General features: G+C 31.9%; 2 protein-coding genes across 3 annotated transcripts; both read right to left on the bottom strand.

Moving 5' to 3' along the window:
- Positions 1 to 737: 737 nt before the first annotated feature.
- LOC104648142 (uncharacterized) lies at positions 738 to 3,808 on the bottom strand. Its single transcript, XM_019214787.3, has 4 exons — positions 3,655 to 3,808; positions 1,823 to 2,255; positions 1,398 to 1,583; positions 738 to 1,139 (listed from the first exon to the last, which is right to left on the bottom strand). The coding sequence occupies exons 2-4, from the start codon at positions 2,118 to 2,120 to the stop codon at positions 895 to 897; spliced, it is 729 nt and encodes a 242-aa protein (XP_019070332.2). The 5' UTR covers positions 2,121 to 2,255; positions 3,655 to 3,808; the 3' UTR covers positions 738 to 894.
- A 1,195-nt stretch (positions 3,809 to 5,003) lies between these two features.
- On the bottom strand, positions 5,004 to 14,659 carry LOC101251393 (autophagy-related protein 11). 2 transcript variants are annotated; one of them, XR_011221924.1, is made up of 5 exons: positions 12,706 to 14,648; positions 9,667 to 11,344; positions 6,605 to 8,511; positions 5,964 to 6,523; positions 5,004 to 5,686 (listed from the first exon to the last, which is right to left on the bottom strand). XR_011221924.1 is itself a non-coding variant. In XM_004242573.5 (5 exons), exons 1-5 carry the CDS (start codon positions 13,647 to 13,649, stop codon positions 5,273 to 5,275), a joined length of 3,468 nt encoding a protein of 1,155 aa, XP_004242621.2. In that variant the 5' UTR covers positions 13,650 to 14,659; the 3' UTR covers positions 5,004 to 5,272. The 2 variants fall into 2 exon arrangements, 1 of the variants encoding a protein (XP_004242621.2); XM_004242573.5 differs by having other exon boundaries at positions 5,964 to 6,177; positions 8,294 to 8,511; positions 12,706 to 14,659.
- Between the last annotated feature and the right edge of the window lie 7,947 nt (positions 14,660 to 22,606).

Genomic DNA, 22,606 nt, shown 5'->3' with positions numbered 1-22,606 from the left:
GATTTTTGCTGATTTTCATGTGTTATAGTCCATGTAATTTTTTTGATCCGGCATTTCCGAAACAAAATGGCCAAAAAATTTCATGGACGTCTGTTAAGACGTTTGCAATGCATCCAGTTCGTCTCGCGGGGAAAACGGGTGTATTTTCAAGTTCAAATAAACCTCAAAGCAGGTAAACACAGATATTGCCGATTTTCTTGTGCTATAGTCAATTAATTTTCTGAAATATGTGTGATCAGTTCATTTGAGCTCAAATTTTGTTGATCCATTTATGACGACCTATTAAGTAAATCATTGATTTTGAAAGGCTTATAAAACCTATGAATTTTTGTAATGTATGTAACCGACTTCATTTGAGGTCAAATTTTGTGCGTCCATTGACGATAACCTATTAAATCAGACACATTGTTTTAAATGACGGACCCCTCTTTTTTGGAGTCTTTGTGCCACGAAATGACAATTTAGAATTATCTCAAATTTTCATGTGTATTAGTCTATGAATTTTGAGGTTTTGAGCTCAAATTTAGTGTATCCATTGATGAACTCAGATTGTCATGAAACTTTTTAGCAATCAATACCTATTGCTTATTCATAACTGACATCTCCTATTTTACCATTTTAGGGTCCAAAAATGTGTGTTCATGAATATTGAAGCTTTCAGTGTGTATTAGCTCATGAATATTTTGAAATACGATTGACGTATTAGCATAAACTCAAATGGTATAAGAAAAACTCAGAATACTGAAACTATTCACAAATAATATTGAAAATTTAGTCTCAGAAAACTTGTATTGCTAAATGAGCAGTTGAAGTTGAACTATAAAGGGATCTGTACAGCTAGTAAAATCACACTTCAAGCTGCTCCAAGAATGCCCTCAACAAATTGATTGAGGCTCAAGACATGCAACTGAAACAAAAGAAGCAAGGAGGATCACTAGAGTTCTCCTCAGGGGTAATGCCATCCAAGCATACGGCGTGAAAAGCGTGCCCACATGACAAAATAGCAACACTTGGGAGAACGGAAGGCTCAACACCGTCATTATATTCATCCGCGTATGCATATTCATCAGGCATGTCACACAGATCATTTTCGCATATTGGGCAAGTGACTCGCGGTGAATGGAAATTCTCATCCGAACCTGCAATTTACAAATTATTGGTCAGCAATTGCACTAAAAAGCAGAGAAAAGAAACTTGCACCAGTAAACATGCTGCAATGCATATGCTGGTGACACTGCCTTTTGCCGTTATATATTATCCTTAGTCGAGCACAGCACAAGGATCGTCTCATTGAAATTGGTGTGCTTGTTGTGCCATATCATCTATAGTACGATGGAGTTTAGGATATCTAACAGTGAGCTCATTGGTATCTCTCACTAATTCTTGAAATAACATACCTTCCCAAGCAATATGATGGACGGGCTCTTCATATCCTAAGTATCTCTCATTAACTCTTGAAGGCTCCTCGGTACTTGTGGATGATTGAGACTCACGGGTGAAGGTCGGAAGCCTTGTCTTTCCAGCCAAAGCGCGGGGAGGAACCAGAGTTGGAGCTGAAATCTTCTTGATTTGCTGGACTTGAACTGCATGACCAGTCAGTTGCAATCAATGTTAGAGATCTCATGAAACAATAGTTGCAACAAAAGTATACAGCTTCTCTTGAAATGAACGAAAGAAGTATTATTCATGCTGATCGTAAAAGGTAATTGTATAAACCCTTAGTACATTAAAACTATATCTGAGTATGTTGCCTAGCACCAGACATGAACATTACCTAGCAATCAATGTTAGAAATCTGAAAAAAAAGGAAATTTACTCTTACCTTTTTCCTTTTTGGTCGTAATTTTACTGGAAGAGCTAATTGTGTGAGAGGAGAATGAACTTTTATTCCTCGTCTCAGCGCGGATCCTCAACTTACGCATACTTTCAGATTCTTTTCCACTCAAAACATGCGATGAATTCTTCTTAAGAATCTGGGCATCCTTCTTGCTAGATAAAACAGGATATCTCCCGACAGATGACACTGGAGTCAAAAGTGAGCCTTCTAACTGCTTCTCCACAACTTCACTACGGATAGAGCCATCCGTTTTACATTCCCAACCTAAAGGACTGCCTAACATGTTTGAAAGTCAGATGATCTTGAAAGTGCTTCGTTCAACAAATCAGCTGACGTAAGCTGCAAATCACCTAAGCAACACCAGCTCGCCAAGTAGTGTATGGGAAAGAAGAATCCACAACAGACTTGTTACTTGCTACTGCAATAACCACAACAAACGGTCACATTACTTACATGTAAAACCATATGATAGCCTCTACAACAGATGCATATTATTCATTGCTAGATAAATTCGATTGCTCATAGTTGTCCATAAAAGATAATAAGTTTTTCTCTCTACTAATACAGTTACCAATCATTAAATCCAAAAGTACCACAAATAAACAAAAGGATCAGCATTACAGCATGTACAAATCTGTGTAGGAACCTAATTCTATATTAAGTATATCCAACCAAAAGGACTCGTGTTTACACCAAGCTAATAGATGCATGGCATATGTTTGTACATAGATTCTTAGCACTAAACAATAGTTAACTAACATGCATTTTCACCTCGCTAAATCACGTAACAATAGTAAGTGTTATATGATGAGTATTTACTCTTCCTTTTCCAAGTTTATTACATCTAAAACTGACAGAAACAACTGAAAGGATCACTATGAAAATCTATGAGAATTGAGCTTAACTATATTCTCAGTTTATTAAACTTAATCCTTTCCACAAATAACCAACAGGTTGACAATCTCCATATCTTAACGTTATAGTATATGATCCAAATTCACATACAAAATTTGTTATAGTTATGAGTAAAACTTTACATAACAAATTATAACTAAAAACTACAGCAAAGAACACTTCATCAAAGCCAAGTATCCAAAAAATACCATAAAACATCAAAAGCTTAAATACCCCGAGGACAATACTAGACGATGACAACAATAACATGCCGATTGTAATTACACGAGTGGGGTCTGTAGAGGTTAGTCCATACACAGACCTTACCCCTAACCCCCTACCCCCTACCTTAAGAGGTAGAGAGGTTGTTTCCGATAAACCCTCGACTAAAGAAAAAAATGATAAAGCAGCTTGGGAAAAGAAATACCATAAGTTAAGAAGCCTCCACAAAACAAAATACTAAAGATAACATGACAAAAAGCATTCTGAAGTCAATACTACACAAAATTCCCCAAAAAAAGAAAACCCCATAAACAGAATAAAACCAAAATTAACAGCATAATCAGTTCTAGAGTAATCCAAAATCTTTCCCATAACACAATACTTGACAAACTTCCACAAAAAAAAAAAAAAAAAAAAAAAAAAAAATCATAACACAAAGCATAATCATAAAAAAAATATCACAATAATCAACAAAAAGAAACCATAACAGAACCATACCAAGATATTCAAAGTAGAATCTTTTTCTTCATAAAGAACACCATATGATCACCATAAAAAATCAAAAAAATCAAATACCCAGAACTCAAACTCAACAAATATCCATAAAAACTAAACCCCACAACAGAATAATACCAAAATCAACATAAAAATCAGTTCTTGATTATCTAAAAAAATTCAAAAAACCGAAAAAAAGAATGCACCTTTTTGTAAACTGTTAAAAGGGGATGAAATAGTAAGTAGAAGAGACCCTAATATGGGATTAAATAAGAAATCTTGAAGAGGCGGTAGATTGAGAAGAACAAAAATAGCAGAGTCCAAATCATTCAAGGAAAAAAACTAAATGTTTTATATTTTGGGGAAAACAATGATAATTTTTCCTTTTAAAGGTTTTGGTTGTGGGCTCCACTTAGGGTATTTATGTAAAAAAAATTATTATTATAATTATATGATCATATTAGTAAAATATTTATTATCAATTGATATAATTCTTTAAAAGTACAATATATTTAAGAAGTGAAATTGTTTCTTTTGGTTAAAATATTAAATCTAGCATTTTTTATTTTTTTATTGCATTTAAATGTTATGGTGTTGTCATGATTGTAAATCTTTTTTAGTGCATGCCGAATGATTTATATTGTTTTCATACATAATATTTTACGTATTTGATCTGTCATTATTGATTTTTTGAAACGTTTTAAATAAAAAGTCATTTTTGATCTTCGGATATGATTTCAAGAAATTTCCTATTTTGATTTTATCGTTTATTTTGTCTTTATCATACATTGAATGGTTTTAATAAAGATACAATGAATAATAGCATCTGATTATTATGAAACAATGGACATTATGTATAATGGATTTATTTTTATAATGAATAATTAAATTATTGTTTTTACTTCACAATGAATTATTTAAGACAAAAGTATATTACAATAATACACATTGTACATTACGTATAATGAATTTATTGTTCATTATACTTTATGTATAAAATTATTATTTTTTAATATCAATTCAATAATATAACACATAAATTTATAAGATTTTTTAAATTAATAAATATTAATTTATTGATTAAATAATATTGATATAAAATAATAATATATCATAATCATCAATGAAGGTATAACTGAATTATAACACGTGGTTTTTTTGTTATTTTTGTTGTTTTATGAGATCAAGTGATATTACTAATTATTGATGTGAATTTATATTACATTGACGTTATTTGAGTCACTAATTGTTTAATTACACATAAATTTGTAAAATAAAAAGATCATAGTTAAAACTCTTCGATCCTTAATCAAAAATCTCGAATTCTAATTCGAATGGTTAGTACGTGAAAGAAATTTAACAAAACTCTCGCAACAAAGTTAAACTGACACAAAAAATACAATATCAACCACCACGGAGTAAGATGGAATAGAGAAACTTATGATATGAAGCGCTACCCCTTTACTAGGCTATACACATCACATATCTGTATAGCGCGAATCAATATAAATTTCGAACACTGAATGAATTAAATTTAAAAAAAAAATCAACATAATAATGAGCAATCATCAAACGTTTGATCAAGAAACTAATAAAAGAAGGATAAATATTCACATAATTTTACATGTTTATAAGAAAAGAAGGCATTATATACACAGGAAGAAGAAGAAGAAGAAGTCTGATTGATTTTCATCAGCTGTACAAATAGGAAAATATCAAGCAAAGAATCCTTCTAAAGAGAGAGAGTAATAGTTAAAGAAGTATATAAATCATTCTGTACAATTTCGATTTCTTCCCTCATTTCTTTCATTTCGATTCATGAGATCAGGAAGGAGGTGGTGAATGAATGGAGGTATCAGGTAACATGGCTACAGTCACGACGAAGTATTCACAGCCAACAGGAAGACCATACGGGTTCGTAGTTGATCCTGAATTCAAGGACAAACGACTGGTTCCTGTGTCAGAAGTCAGTATATCTAAACGATCTCTATCATGGTCAGCTCGAACTGATGTTGAGGGTGTTGACCTCACAGTCTGTCGTTCAATATGCACAACCAGCCCTACAATATAGCTTGGACGATTTGGAAGATGGTCAGTAAACAGAGCAACAGATTCTGCAGAGAGGTAGTAATGAGGGCAGTTCCGATGGATAGCTTCATAGTTTCCAGTGGAGTTGAGAACAAATGCTGCAATCTCATGGACTTCTAAACGCCCAAACGATATCTTCTCTTTGTTTGCCTGACGAGAATAATTAGGGAAGTATAAGTAGCACAAACAAAGAATTTCAATGAATCAATTTTTTTGTCACTTGAGGAAAATCACCCAAAGGGAAAAAGGTAATTTATAATTGTCGAAACTCATAATAAGAAAGATCCATAGCATTTCCAAAACATTTGCTTTGAACTTGAAAGTAATTCAGGTGTTAAATGTAACTGAAGATCTCAAACATAGACAAACCGAAGTGGAAACAACTTTAGCAAGGTATAAATAGAACACAAGAAGTTATATCATTTACCTGCTTCTCGTGTTGATGCTTTTTGTAGAGGGTGTTAACCAAATCTTTCTTTTCTTCCAACTCCTTTGACACCTGCTTATTCGCAGCATCAAATTTGGAACATTTATCAGCCAGCTCTGCTCGATGCCTTGATAATGCACCAACTTTATCAGCAAGTACCCGGATGCATTCCCGAAATTCAGCTGAGCCATCCTCCTCTTTTTCATTTATTGAACTAAAAACAAATCAATTTATCTTCATCAGCCACTGTTAGCAAAAAGAATGCATAATTTAAAATAATAACCATCGATTTTATTCCACTCCACCAGCAAACCAACAGACTGTTCACTTTACCAATAAATGATCATCATTGTCCTAATACTGTACCTTTTACTAATCCAATAGATAAATGAAGTTGAAGAAACTAACATGTCATAACATCAGCAAGTGTTCCCTAGTTATGTCTAGTTAGTTCTCTCTTTTTAGGGGGGGCGGACATGTCATAATATCAGCAATTGTTCCCTAGTTACATTTAGTTCCCCCATTTGGTGCTTTTTTTTGGGGGGGGATAGATAATTGTTCTATTTATTCACAGCCTCTCTATTTCTAAGAGGTAGGGTAAGGTCTTAGGTACACTACCGTACCCAGACCTCATATGTGGCATAACACTAGGTGTGTTGCTGTTGTATTTCACATTCTAGCTCCACTTGTTCTGTTATTGGCAAATACAAGCACGTCAGTTCTCTAACTCTCAGAGCATCGTATAAGAGTGAGATTAAATTGAATACTCCAGATAGTTTTATCTTTTTGTATAACATATGGATAAAATACACATTTTTAATAGAATATATTCAAGAAACCATTTGGACATAGTTGGTTACAAAAGAACAGACCTTGTGTAATCCCACAAGTGGAGTCTAGGAGGGTAGTGAGCACGCAGACCTGACCCCTACCCCGTGGAGGTAAAGAGGCTGTTTCAAATAGACCCTCAGCTCAAATAAAGAAAAAGAAAGCATTTCAAAGCAGTTTTGAAAAAGGAAATTAAAGAAGTGACAAGGCCATGACATATACTAAAGAAAGCATTACAATGCATTTGGAAAGAAAAGAACAATAACATCAGCTAAAGAAACTGCAAATAGTTATAAAAATAGAAGAACAATAAATTACAAGAATAACACTAGCACTACTAGTATGAGAAAAAGAAGCAGATACGATGCTCAATATCTGGATGAAGTTGAAAAAACAGTATTTAAAATTGAAGTTGTAACGAGTATTTGGAAGCTGAAATTGCGTTGGAACATGAATTTCACTTGGAAATTGAAGAAGCAACAGGGAAATTTTGACAGAGAATATATAAAAGAAAATAGTTTTTGGTGCTTCATGTGTAAGTTTTGAGGTGAAGATGTTAATCACCTCCTCCTACATTGTCCTGCACTCATCTGTGGTATGAGACTTTAAGGTGGCTCAGGATGCAATAGGTGATGTCAGGCACAGTGGAGGAGGCGCTCTCCAGTTGAAAATTTAGGAGGAGGAAATGAAGTTGAAGAGCACAGGATGTTTCCTCACCAGCACTCATTTTGATGGGGTGAAAGGAAACAAATAGGAGCAATTGAGGGAATAGAGAATGACTATACTTTTGAGGAACAACCTTCTCATTCCTAGTTTCTTTTTTTGTACATTCATGAGGTTCTATAGTTTTATAGAAGATAGGATGTCGTTCTTACAAAATAATATTCTGTTACAGATTCATTATTTTTTGGCATATCACTTCTATGAGGGATTCTTCTCATTTTCCACTGAGGGAATATATTTGTTTGTTTGAGGGATTTCTCATTACTATAAAAATTATTTACCTTACCTAATTGATGTGTTTGCAACAAAGTACCTCAGCCACTTTGCACCAGCATATTATAAGATAAAAAAGTTGATAGGTTTAATATAGTTAGTGTGCTAACACATACTCCATGAAGGAAAAGATAAGAAAAATTTAGCGAGTAAAGTTTTCAATGATTTCCTGCATTAGTCCCGGAAATCAATTGATTAATTGGGGGTTTTCACCTTCAACTATGTACTTGTTTATCATTTTTGGTTGGACGAGAGTTGAATCAATTATTCCGATAATGAATTAGGCAATTAGCAGACCACAATTGATTAACTAACTAAAATGGGGTTATTCTGTGAACTCTGCACTTGAGCCATGTTCACACCTATTGTTATTTTCCAATGGATCTTGCATCTAAAACATCTATCAACATCAACAATTAGAAGGTATTTATAAATAAGTAAGTTTCTGTCATGCATCACCAAATGTCAGTGTCAAGTGGGGTGAAGATATTATGGCAAGAGCTTACTTGGATAAAGATTGAGATAATGCACGCAGGGACTCGGCCAAATTAGCCACACCACCGGACAAAACACATACTCTCAATCTTTCAAAGAGGCCACGCATTTTGACTGCAGAAGCACGCAATGCGCTATACTCAGAGGCTCTTCTATCAGCTGCACACAGATGTGTTTGAGCTTCCTCTCTTGCTTCATGAAGGCAATTTTCTAAATGAGCACAGTTCATCTGGCAAATCAACAATGGAAAAAGATTAAGAAAAAGTCATTAAATAAATTAGCATATCATGAGATAACAATTGCAGTGATACAGCTGATCATACCAGACAGGCTAATCTTCTATGTATCTTTACATACAAGGTTTGCAATGGAAACAGTGATGTGACGCCTTATATCAGAATCTCTATTTATCTTTTTTTCCTCAAATTTTTTAATTTCTTTCCTTATTTATGTTTTAAAATATGCACAAAATTAAGTACTCTTTACTTATCCTTTTCCTCATTCATTATTACTATATATATTAATATATTTGATGACAAAAAAAAATTTGATGACAAATTACTATATCATAGAGTTTCAAACTTTCCCAAGTTCTTAAGAGTTTTATGCGCAGACTCCGCACAAGAACATAATGCTTCTCCCGTTCTCTCAATAATTCTCTTTCTTTCTAGGTTGGCCTTTTAAGGCATCTCCTCATTGCTCAAAGGGCATCTAGCTTTTCTTATTTTGTTCGACAGTTATCAGAAGCAAATAAGGCAACATCCAGACACAGTGAAAAACGAACACAGTAGTGGCAGAAACTCGCTCTCCAACTAGGTACCCCCTCTTTCATGGAAAGAGTTTCCAATTTATGTTAATTCAACCATTCATAGAGAGGCCCTGCAGTCAACTTACTTCAATAAGCACCAACAAATAAAGGATTTGGCCTACCACATATTGAGACAAACCCACAAATCATGCAGACATCCATTTAGTGTTCATGCATAAATGTTCCCCCCGGAGCACCAATTTAGCTTAATAACCTAATTCCTTGGCACTAATTTTGTAAATACATCCTTAAATTATCCATAACCAAGAGGTCTCGTTCAAATCCTAACGGGCGCAACATTAAGTGATTTCTTCATGTGTCCAAGCTTTGGGAGGTAGAAGGGCATCTATTATTGCACAAGAAGACACGACATTTACTTTGATCCTCCTACCAATTGCTCTTAGAGAAAGTTATAACCCAAAAAATACAAATCATATGGAAGACAAGCTATGGAGGCTATAACTCTGTATGAGTCAATATGAAGATTATACTTTCAGGAATATTGTAATTCTCCAGAGATTATGATAATTCCAAGCAATTACCAGAAATTTAAAAGTTCGGAAAACTAAAGAAAACCTGAGATTCATCAAGAAGCTTCCCTCTGATCTCCAACTCCCTCACCCGTTTGGCTATCTCCTCTGTTAAGGATTTCACCTTGCTTTCGCTTTCATCAAGCAGCTTTGATTTATCAGCCAGGACACCTTGCAACTCCAGGAGAAGATCCTCTCTAGCTTTAACATCCAAACCTTGTTCAGCAGTTACTTCAGAAGGTATGTCAGTCTGAGCCTGGGATATGCTCAGAGCCATGGAACTTGTCGCAAGTGCCATATCTCCACCAACCAATGTGGTGTCTTTCTTGTCTTTCGCGGGGAAGTTTTCATGCTCTTCATCACGGTGTGTATCTAGCATAGATGAGTCCAACTGAGGGTTAATCATACCAGAGGAATCTGTCATATTGTCATCTAAGCCTTCTTGTTCCTTGATTTGTTTAGAGCCAGGTTTTATATTTGATGAACTAGAGGCACAAGAAAACTCATCCATGACTTCAGCAGGCATACAAGGCATGTGAGCATCTCCAACACATAACACATCTGATTTGCTGTCATCATTCTTCACAGCTGAAACAGTTAAGTCAGATACACCCTCATCAGCAGAATGTGTGTGCCCTTGCGAGTAATGATCAGACAACCTCTGTTCCAACTCCTGAATCCGTTTTTCATAAGATTCACACTGAACTTGCTTCGCCTTAAGCATAGAATGGAGGTGTTTTTCATACTCTTCTTTATGATGTAGAGCCTCAGAGGTTTTCTCTCTTGCTTCTTTCAATAAACTATCAATTTTACTGTCATCAAGTGATTCATAATCAAATTCAGGACAGGTAGAACACATAAAGGCTATTTTAGAAGCAAGTTCAGCCCTCAATTTTGCATTCTCCACTTCCATTTTGCTAGTTCCAGCAATATCCAGAATATCTGAGCCCTGAAGTAATTCCTCACAATCAAATTTCTCAGTGAAGTCAGATATCTCAGCTTCCGCTAACTGTGAACCATCATTAGACATGGAAAGGGGACTCTTTAAGGTCCCGTGCTTTTCAGTTCTGGAAGAGAGTCCCAATAAATACTCAGGAGCATAGCGATCTATATCTGAGATATCAACGTCAAGCAATTTAGTGTCAAAAGGAGTTATATTGACATCACAGTGGTTAGGGGTATCATACAATCCCATGGAAGCCAAAATATCCCGGGGAATGTATGTACTATTTATCCTCAGGAACTCCTCTCTTCTACGAACTTCTGCTTCCCTCCTGGTTGCAAGCCGTTCAGCTAATTGCCCAGCCATTCCCATATATAGTTTCATTGCAGCTTTTCTTCTTACCACTTCGGCAAGGCATGCCCTGTATGCAGGACCAATCCCTCGGACCACTTTTAAGTGCTCAAATAAATCACTTTGACGCCTCAAAGCTTCCTGAAAAACAGCAAATTTGCATCGTATATCTTTGATGGTGTACTGGATATATGCTACCTTTTGCATGTAATTATGAACAAGAATGTTCATTTCATTCTTTTTATCCTTGCAGAACTCAACCAAATTGGAGATTTCACCATCACAAGCCTGCATCTTAGGAAGGTAACTTTTCTCATGGCATTCATACATTGGTCCCAAGGCTGAAACAGCATCATGTGGACGGAGGGAAGATGATAACTGATTGGTCAAACAGTCATCCACAAGCTTTTTGACCATATTCACATCCTTGCTGCATATAATGTTAACAGAATATCAATCATTAAAAGGCAGACAAACAGCACATTAAAAGCGGAATTTTGTAGTCTTTCTTATCCAAGGAAAAAGATATTGACTATATCCAGGTAAAGACACGGATGTCCGTAAACCAATTATTTCAATGGCCATCCTACGGTCTTTTAGACTTCATAGTTAAAAACGACAAAATCTTTGTAAATATCCTGAACACCTTCTTACATGTTCCAACTTACTGGATATCAACAACCAAGAAAGAAAAGCATATGAACTAGGATGTATTTTAACAAATTGTATAAGGAGTTGTCATATATCAACTACCTTCATCTCTGAAAGACAGGAACTTGTGGACCCTGACCCACTGGAAAAAAAAACTAATGATCAGACTAATGCACGGGGGTGGAGTTACCCTATCAGGGAGTTCATCCGAACCCCCTTCGGCGAAAAATTATATTATCTATACATAGTTAAAATATATTTTTTTAGGTATATATAGTAGATGTCGAACCCCCTTTGGCTACTTTGTGTTTCTATTTCTTCAGATTTTGAAACCCCTTATAGAAAATCCTAACTCCGCCACTGCTAATGCATCAGCTTAAAATGAGGAGGATGAAAAAATATACTAAGAATCTGAGACCTCATTTATAGAAAGCTCAAACTTGGACGTTAGAACTCAAACAAGACAAAAGAACAACGAATGAGAGTGTTCAAGAACTTCCAAATCAGATTTTTTTCACCCCTTCACTTCACATGTGACTTCAATTTTAGCTCATTTGAGCAATCAGCATAACCAATATGTCATCCTCAAGTAACTAGTATAGACAGATATTACTAATATAAAGCCGGATGAAGCCCCATGCTGCTATTGTAACACGGATGAACACAGGAATTGAGGCCCTTACTAGTTGGGACACAATGTTATGACAAAATTCCTTCCTCGCCTACTAGACTGTTGTTACTAAAGAAGTTAGTTTATTACTACAGAGGTAAGTACATTGAACTAAAATTAATTTACTGAGATGCTGTTAACCCAAAAGCCTTGCAAGGGTGTCAAAAGGCCAAGGAAGTATCACTTGTTTTAAATGCCAAAGAAGTATCAATAACATTTTTTATAGAGAGTACATCCATTAGCAAAAACAACAATAAATTCATTACCAGAACTTCCTTTTCTACAAGTATATTCATCACCATAACCTACATTTACCAAACAGAAAACTGTCCCTAGCAGCAGACAGATAGATTGGCAGTTATGCAACACATGCAAATTATTAAGATTCATGGATACGCATGCTGAGGGTGAGTGAGGGACAAGCGACGGCACAGCAAGAGCAACAAGAGGGGAAGAGGTAGAGAACAAACCTCAAAGCCTGCATTATGCTTTTCTGCTCACTGACATACTTCTGATGGTCTCTGATTGCTAGTTCGACTTCCCTTATAAGATGTGAACCTTTCGTAGAAAATAAATGCTTGGCATTGTGCTCTAGCTCACCAAACTCGAGCTTGAATTCAGACACTTTATTCTCAAACTGCCTGTGGGAACTATTACAATCATCCGCCAACTTCCGCAAGTTCTCTTCTTTCACGAAATCCAGCAAACACTTGCGGTTAGCAGTCTGCAAAGCAGCATGAAGTTTGCAAGCCCTCAACTTCTCTATATCCCTTCCAAAATTATTCAGCAAGTTAGTATGGCTACGATATTGCTGGGAATAACACTTCAAGAAGTCATTGTAATTTTGAAGTATCATCCCATAGAAGTGATCCAGGTTGCCCCTAGCAATCCCTAACGCCCTCTCTTGCACTTTCTGCTCACTTGATAGCCTCTCACAAATGTCGATTCTCATTTGGGAACGGCTGTAAATGGCATGACCGCGCTGGAAGTGGAACCTGAATTGTCTCTCATAAGAAGGCAAAGCTTTTAAGGCAGGGTCTGTAGCATCATCCAAAGAGTGGGGGTCATGAGAGGACGATGGTAATGTCGGCTCAAGAATATCAATTATCTCAACTTGCTCGGGTAATGGAGGTGGTGCATTGCTTCTCATTCTAGCTTTATTAAACAAGATAACTTCACATTCATCAGATGGGAGCTTGTAAGTAGAAAGGGGACAATGCAATTCAAGTTTCACATCTAAGCACAAAAGAAGCTGATCACCAACAGGAATCCCAGAAACAGACTCTAGGTATTGCAGGACAGCATCAACAAGAGTATATTCATCACAATTCAGTTCATATGATTGCCCATTCTCAGCAATAAGAACCAAAAGCTTCCCTGCTTGTACCACACCAGATGAAGCATTTGAACTCATTTTATCCCTCAAAACTCAAACCAAACAACCAGAACAAAGCTCTCAAATCACAACTTCAAGACCCAAATCCTCAAGAATTCACCCAGCAAATCTTTCAAACAGATGTCAAAGTGCCATAACCCCAATCTAAACCACAAATTACTCGAAACCCGATAAAACCAAAAGGGATCTCCTCAACACAATCAGATTCTTGTATGCTACAGAAAAAAACCCAATCTTTCTGAAATCTACTAAAACCTCCCAAATACACCCAAAACCATAAACAACCACCAAAAACAAGACCCCAATATTTCAATTTCCTCCTTGAACAAACACAATTTCAGCAGACCCTCAAACGAATTCAGCAATGAACCTCCAAAATCTCAACGACCCACTTATCAATTCTTCATCAACGTCCAGATTTCAAACACCCCATCACCTAAATCACATAAAAAAAAATCAACTTTTCAAAAACCCCACCTCAACAAACCCCAAATTCTCACAAAACCCAGATGAAATCTACGATTCTTCAACCCAAACACAACCCCCAAAAAAAAAAACTGTACAGATTACGAAACAAAAAAAAAAAGCAATTTTTAACAAAATTAAACTACAAAAACCAACAAATAGATTGAGTAAGAACAAGTTTAACACAAAACCCAAATATTTTTTTCCTTTTAACAATAATAATTAATTCTTTAAAGGGGTTATCTGGTTGCTTGGTTCTGTGTTTTCTTGTTCTTCTAGACAATTTCTGGCTCAATAAACCCAAAATAAAATTGAAAAAAACTGCAAAAAAATTGTTTGTGGGTAAATTTTTTATATCAAAAAACAAGAATCCTTCAATATGAAGGAAGTGTTTAAGGAATGGAGCAGAGAAGTTGATGAGTTCTTCAACAAGATTTATAAAAGAAAAAAGAAAAAAAGAGTCCTTGTAGAGAAAGAAGAGGTAAATTTCAGCTGTATTTTAATTTATTTTTTATTAATAATAATATTAAATAAAAAAAAAAGATAATGATTTGTTTTGATATATATATATGTATGTATAGGTTTGTATATAATACAAGTAATTTTTGTAAAAATTAAAAAAAATTAAACCACCAATAATTGTGGATAGTGAATTTACATTTGTACCCTTGGTATTGTGATTTTTTAATAATTTTTTGTGACTTTGGAGATATCCATCAATCTATATGGTTTTGTACCATTATTTATTTATTCTAAACATATTTGTTAATATTTAAAATAAGAAGTGTTTTTTTAAAAATATATTTAGTGTAATTTTATCGATGGGTTCTGATGATGATAGTGAGTATGTCCGCGTGAATTTTATTGTTGTTTTGTAAAGGAATTACAATGCATAAGCAGTACTAGGTTATGATAGATATCGAAATCGAAAAATAAGAAACTACATGTGATACCTAGAATCCACACTGTCACCAAACATATTTTACGAGAAAATGAGGTAATGTTTAACTATCTAATAACTTTTAATCCTTATTTATAACCTTTGTATCTTCCTATTTAGAATCGTATTCTCTGTAAATTAAAAATATGATATATCTTATCAAATTATCTCTCCATGATACTTTTTCGATTTATTTAACCTTTTTGAATTGATCATTTATCAACTCTCACACTTTCGTAATATAAGATAGAAGAACTTTTAATTTTTATTTTTAAAGAATAATAATTTCATTTGTACCATGAAATAGTCTTATTTTTTTAAAATATTGTTCAAAATTGGAATATTGTTCTTATCATTTATATATATAAAAATATAAATATAAATAAAAACTCTACATTTTTCTACCCAATGCTTTGGGGTTTTCCAATCGGTCGTATATAGGAAAATTAGAGAGTTATTTTTTCTGATTTTTATAAATATATTATAAGCATTATAACTTAATATTTTTTCTTTAAATTTTTTTAGGTTAATAACTAATAAGTATGTCTTAAATTTTTCTTAGTATTGCATTTAACATATTTTTATATTTGATCCATATAATGTATTAATATTTGATACTAAATAGTTATAGACAAGGACTATTCGCTCGGTAGATTGATTTTAAAGTTATCATTATGCAGAGCAGTCAATAGACGATGTCTGATATGATCATTACTGAATCGAATTTGACCTAACTTCGATTGCCACGTAACATTTTTTAATACGTTCAAATATTAAAATTGAATTTGACTTATATAATCTGTCTTTTATAATTCCTTTTTTCGAGTACATTCACTTGATACTAAAAGATCATATTACTATTTTAATCTATATTTAAATATTTATTAAGCTAAATTATGAATTGTATTTTATTTTCCTATTAAATAATCATGTGACGTTCACACAATAGGTTGGAAAAATTAAAAAAATTCACTTTTTTTTTACTAGGAAAAGAAAAAGAAAAAGTTCATTAATTGACTTGTAATGGCTTGGGAATCAAGTTTCATTTAAATTTCATCACTATTTCTTTTAAAAGAATCTTAAATTTTCTATAAAAAAATTCTAAATATGTATCGTCGAATTTCTTTATAATTATGTCAATTTTTTTATAATGGCATTAATTAAACAAAAAAATTTATTATCAAAATAAAATTAAAACTTGAAGTTTGTGATTCAAAAATTTTACTTTTTTAACTTATATGTATCAAATGAGTATTTTAAGATATATACAAAATTAAATTAAAGTTACTAAATTCACTCGAACTCTCGTAATATATGTTGTATGTTTCAATATATTTTTTTCTTTTAAGATCTCTTTTTGACTCTTTTTTTTTTCTTTTTTTTTTCTCACATGTAAATACTGTTGATGGCCCATAATGTTTGTGTGAAGTTTCTTCATAATTTCCAGATAGAATCTACAAAATTACTTAAATAATAAATATATTAGAGTAAATAACTTGTGCAATATTAGAAATTATAATTTTTTAACGAAAATTTTAGTAGTTCATTTGATTAACTATTTATATTTTTATTTTATTAATAAGACGCAAATTTCCCATCCTGCTAATTCTTTAAATAAAAGGAGACATTTTTTAGTAATAAATTTGTAGAAAAATTTTGATTATATTTTACAAATTTTATACTGAAAATAAACGTTAGAAGAAAATTTCTCGTACATTTTGTAAAAAAATTCCATGGATCTCACATAAATAGTTGGATACGAGTTCTTTTGAATTTACTACAGAAAAACGTAATAAATTTTTCATAAAGCTTAAACTTAATAAGTCATCTGATTAAGATTTGTATTCATTTCACAATTGGACTTTAGTTTATAATTACAATAATAATATATTCGGTATAATTTCATAATAAGATCTACAAATAAAATACATGCAAAATTTATTCTTTCTTTTCTACTAAATAGAAAGTTATTTTCGAATTTTAAATACCTTTAAAATTGGACAACTAATTAATTTGAACTAATCAATGTATTAAAATAAATATTTTTAAAAATTATAATATAAGTTTTCATATGTTAACACGTTATCTTCTTGGAACTTCAATACGCCATTTTTATATTATAACGTGCATTCAATTAATTAATTATTATATTAATTAAAACTAAATCAAACTTTTGTTAATTACGTGTTTGAAACCTTATAATTCACTTTATCATCAACAAGTTAATATTTCTTCAAGATAATGGTGACATATGAGGAATGTTTTTTGTTTTTTTTTTTTGTTTTTTTTTTATTTTCCATTTTTTCTAGTAAGTTTAATTTGTTTATAAGTTTTTTCATAAAATATATTTGATGATTGATGTGAATTTTTTTTTATATAAAATAAAAATAAGAATACACTTAAAGGAAATATTTATCATAATTCAAGGAATAAAATTATCTGATATATATGATGGTGACAAATAACGTATATTGTAAAATTAATCAATATATATATTACAGTTTTATCAAAAGAAATAATATAAATCATAAAAAGTAGTCAAGTTATCTAAAACTCCATCGTATATTTAGGGTTGCTGACACTTTTAATCTCTTAATTATTGATAAATTATGATTTTAATCTATATGGCATTGGATTGAGGAGATTAAACATTTAATTAAATCGAATACTTTTGATTCATTTGCTTGTCAATATTTTATATAATCATTCGATATGTGAAATTCACTAATCTAACATATTCAAATTAGCATTGCATGAGACGGGCTTAATAATCTTTCCCTTGTCACGATTTTCTACATTTTCAAAATTTAAATACGAAATCTTTAATTAATCGATATTTCGTCTATCTCATTTATATTTCATCGTAATTTTTTACTCCCTCCCTCCCCCCCCCCCCCCGCCCTCCAACCCAAAACCCTAAAAAAAAAAGAATAAAGAGGGTTATAAAAGAATAAATTAAAGAACCTCTAAAAGTAACTATCATTGAGTAGAGATAAAATAACATGGCTGCTTACTCACATGGAAATATCAAATATGTAGAATTTGATGGAGACATTGTTGCATCCAAAAGTATTAAAATTAAGAAAGGGACACAAACCACCATTTTTACGATTTTTAAAAAAATCTCACTCGACATTTGATATTCGTTTTAAAAATTCTGACTAATTTGAATTTGTTTTGTACAAGGCTCATCAAAAAGAAAAAAAAATTGATCTTTATCGTGATTGTGTTTATTCTCAAGACCGTAACCCAAAAACTCTAACTAAGGATGATGAAATTCAGCATATCCCGTCAGTTTCCTCACTATCCCATTGTGGAGTGAATAAGATTTCTGCGATCTTAATCGAATTTATTCGAACTTTATAAAAAATTTGTTATGTTTTCTTTTAAAGAAAAAATTACAAGAACTTATATTTAACTAGGAAACACCATGAAAAAACTTTCATGAACTGAAAATATTTTCCATTGTCCAATTCTAATCAATTTTTTTTTTTCAAGAAAAATAGATTTTACTAAGAATTTACTCGTGGAAAGTGTCCCTTATTTTAAAGGCGTAAGCAGAAAGGAAAATGGAAATGTAATTATAAAGCGAGGAAATAAACGTTCATCAATAAAATAAAAAAACAAATAGCTAATTAATCAATTGACCTATTATAATTTCCATTAAAAAAAATTCTAATTTCTAATATTGCACAAGTTAATTATACACTAATATATTCCATGTGGGAAATGGTGAAGAAATTTAATACAAACATTATGGGCCATCAAAAGTATATATTATATATATAGATATACATGTGAGAAAAAAAGGGAAAACTATATGAGTACAAGCAAGTTCTTTGTTTCTATATTGAAAAAAATAAATAAAATGGAATGGAATGTTTCAATAAAGACACACAATGAAGTCATTTTTGCACAAGTCAATAGATTTAGAAGGACAAGTTTAGTTTCTTCTTCTATTATTTAATTAAAATATTTAATATTTAATGTCTACTGATCTGACTAATTTAAATTTACGTCATGGTAGGTTCATAAAGAGGGTAAAATGTTCCTAATTGAAAGATTCTTCATTCACAAGACTCGTATATGTCAGATGTGAAATTAAGATTTAAAGTTTATGAATTCTGAACATGCAATTGAATTCATAACTTATTTTGATTGCTCGATTTACAGTTAAATTTATAGTTCCTCCGTTTTATACTACTTGACTTTTGTTAACTTAACACACGCCTTAAAGAAACATTCAATAAAAGGTGAATTTTTACTAAACTTACCTTATTAATGATATTTTGAAATGCTAAATTTGTTCGTACTTTAAGTAGTTATTTATAATACTAAGAATAAAACAGAAAAATAATAACATAACTCCTTTAATTTACTAAAATCGACAAGTAAAATAAAATATATATTTTTTTTATAGGAGTCAACTAAAATATTCTCATATTGTAAGTTTTTAGGGTTAATATGAGAAATTGTGAAGAAATTTCATTAAGATCATTATGAGTTATCAGTAGTATACTTCTGACCTAAAGGTGAATAAATTAAATGAAGTCTTACTTTAATGTTTTTTAATAAATAAAAGTCTAAAGTTAGGTGGCCTGGAAAAAAAAATTGAATTTGAATTTGGATCTGTTTTTTTTAAAAAAAATAATTAAATTTACATAAATTCCGTAAAGAGTAAATTACATTTTATCCCTATTTTTTTTCTAATTACAATAATTCCTTGAAATTTGTACTTTTCAGATTATTAAAGAGTATTTCGGATACATTACAATATAAATCGGATATATAATATGTAGTTCTGATATATCAAAAACTAGCTCGGGTACATTATAAAATAAATTGGATACATAATATGTAGTTTCGATATATTAAATATTGGCTCAGATACATTAATGTGTAGCTCGGAACATTAAATACATTAGGAGAGAAATGCGAAATTTTATAGGTTTTTAGAAATAAAAGGAGATATTGGAAATAAGGAAAACATAAGACGTGTATTTCAGTTTTTTTTTTTTTTTTTTTTTTTTAAGTTTTGAAATCCATATAGAGCTTATTTATTGGGCTCAATCACATTGTTAGCCCAAAGAAAGAACGTACCTATTGGGCTCAATCTCATAATTGGCCCAAAGAAAAAACATACCTATTGGGCTCAATCTCACAATTGGCCCAAAGAAAAAACAGGCCTATTGGGCTCAATTACATAGTTGTCCAAGACCATGTATATAGCCCAATTAAAGCCCAAATTTCATATGGGCCTTCAGACATACATGTAGATGTTTCAATGAGCAAATTACATGAATGACCTTTGTAAACGATGATTTTGAACTTTTGATCCGCGCTTAATAATTTTTTTTCAAAAAAATCCTTTACTTTAGAAAATCCGCTAGACAAAACTTTCTTTTTACCTATCGGATATAAGTTATGGTCATAAATTAATTTTGTCTGTAACTCAAAAGTTCGAAATATTTCGATGAGTCAAAGATTGTGAATCTACTTAATTGACATATAACTTTTGCCTTCCTGAAATAAATTTGCATGTATTACTTAATTTTTCACAAAATTATGAAAGACCGATAAATTTGTTAATATTAATTATACATATCATGTTAAATTATCAGAAGCTGTCAACTTGTCGAATATTTTTAAAAAGTTGTGTGTGATAAGTTGTCAATAAATCCACCACAATTTGGCATGGCCCATTTAATATTGCATAACATTTTGAGGCGTGACACTAAGCGTTTGTTTGAATTAACTTATTTTACATATTTTTCAGCATTTTTGTAGTCAGACAATTGATTTTTTTAAAGCGATTGACTTAGGAGTCCATTCACAAGAAGACTTATTGACTTGACACCACAAGGACTAAGACTTTCCAACAATTATGTTAGGGGTGGAGTCAGATTTTTGACGAAATTTAAAATATGAAAAGTAAACACATAAAAAAAGAAGTTAAATGTAGTTAAATTTTAGGATGTGACACTAGCCACTAGAAACCTATTTGAATTGACTTATTTTAGACGCTAATTTTAACACGTTAAATTTAATATTCGGAATTGACTATAAGCCCTTCAAAACAAGCCCTAGTGTGAAAGTAGAAAATATTTAGCCATGAAGTGATTGAGACTTAGAGAGCAATCCATTAACCAAAAGAATTATTGACTTGACACCACAAGGACCAAAACTCTACTTCCAAATGCTTCTTTTGTCTTGATTAATGCATAATTTGATAATCGTGGTGTCTGACCAGCTTGCACGTACTTCAACTTATCGGACAAGTTCCTGATAATACCTACTAGTACTCAAGTTTCAAACCAAAGTTGATCCAACAATTAATGTTGCACTTTGTGGTCCTCCTTTGAAACCATGTGTTGGTGATAGGACTACGACAACGACAACGACAACGACGACATCAATAAATGATGAAGGGGAAACAAATGTTGAGAAAGTATGGTTCTTTGCTGTTGTTGGTTTGGGATACATAGTTGTTTTTTGGGCATTTTTTGGCACTTTGATCTTCAAGAAAAGATGGAGAATTGCTTATTGCATATTCATTGAGATGTGTATTTTGGAGTTTTATTAAATGTCTTGTAGTTTTGTGAAAAAAATGATAAGAGTCTAATAAGCTACGTCGCTCGGATTCTTTAATATGTAAGTATTGATACTTATAGAAATGCCAGTGTTTTGGGTAGAGTTACGACAAACGAAGAGTGTTTAGTTGAACACTTTCATGTTATCAAAATAATATATGCATGTTCACAAGATTATTGTAGTACACGTGACACAACACGTATAAGACGTCAGTCGCATAGAACGTCATCTAGGATATATATACTCAAATTCAATTACATACACTCATATATATTCAAAATTGGAATGATTGATATCAAATAAAACGATATATTTATATTTATATTTTATATCTCTAAAATATGACGGAGTATATAATAGTAAAAAAAAAATCATTGTCCAAAACCAATTGCACCATATACACGTTTCCATCATACATAAGTGAGGTTGCAAGTTGCAACAATCATTGCATAAAAGCAACATAGCTTTTTAATCAGCACAACAAACAAAAACAGGGATATCATGTGCACAACAACCAAAAAACGAAACGTATAGATATTTAAATTCATATAAAGTTAAATATGTATACATATAAAAATGTATTTTATATAATATAATACATATAAGATTGTAATATAGGACTATTTGTTCGACTTAGAGTAAAGTTAAATGTCTATTTTACACACATTTAAAGTTGAATGATAAAAATACTAGCTTAAGTTGTAACGCGTAAAAAAGAAACATAGGATCAAAATATAATTTAAGTGTTTATCGTTTTGTAAAATTTGACAAAGCTTTCGTAATATTTATGAGATCTCACGTTAAAATTTCTCGTAAATAAATACTAGATGATTTTTTTTCATTTATTCTAATTTTGATATAAAATTATTTTGATATCTATTGCTAGTAGGAGGTGATCAAGGTACAAGTCAGTATGTTAATTACGATTTGATAACTTTGAATCACTCTAAATTTATAATAAAAAATTATTAATTATGTA

Source organism: Solanum lycopersicum, chromosome 7 (genome assembly GCF_036512215.1).
Source record: "Solanum lycopersicum chromosome 7, SLM_r2.1".
In the NCBI taxonomy this organism is placed as follows: domain Eukaryota; kingdom Viridiplantae; phylum Streptophyta; class Magnoliopsida; order Solanales; family Solanaceae; genus Solanum; species Solanum lycopersicum.
Note: the sequence above shows the minus strand (reverse complement) of the source record. Positions and strands in the feature narration are given on the sequence as shown.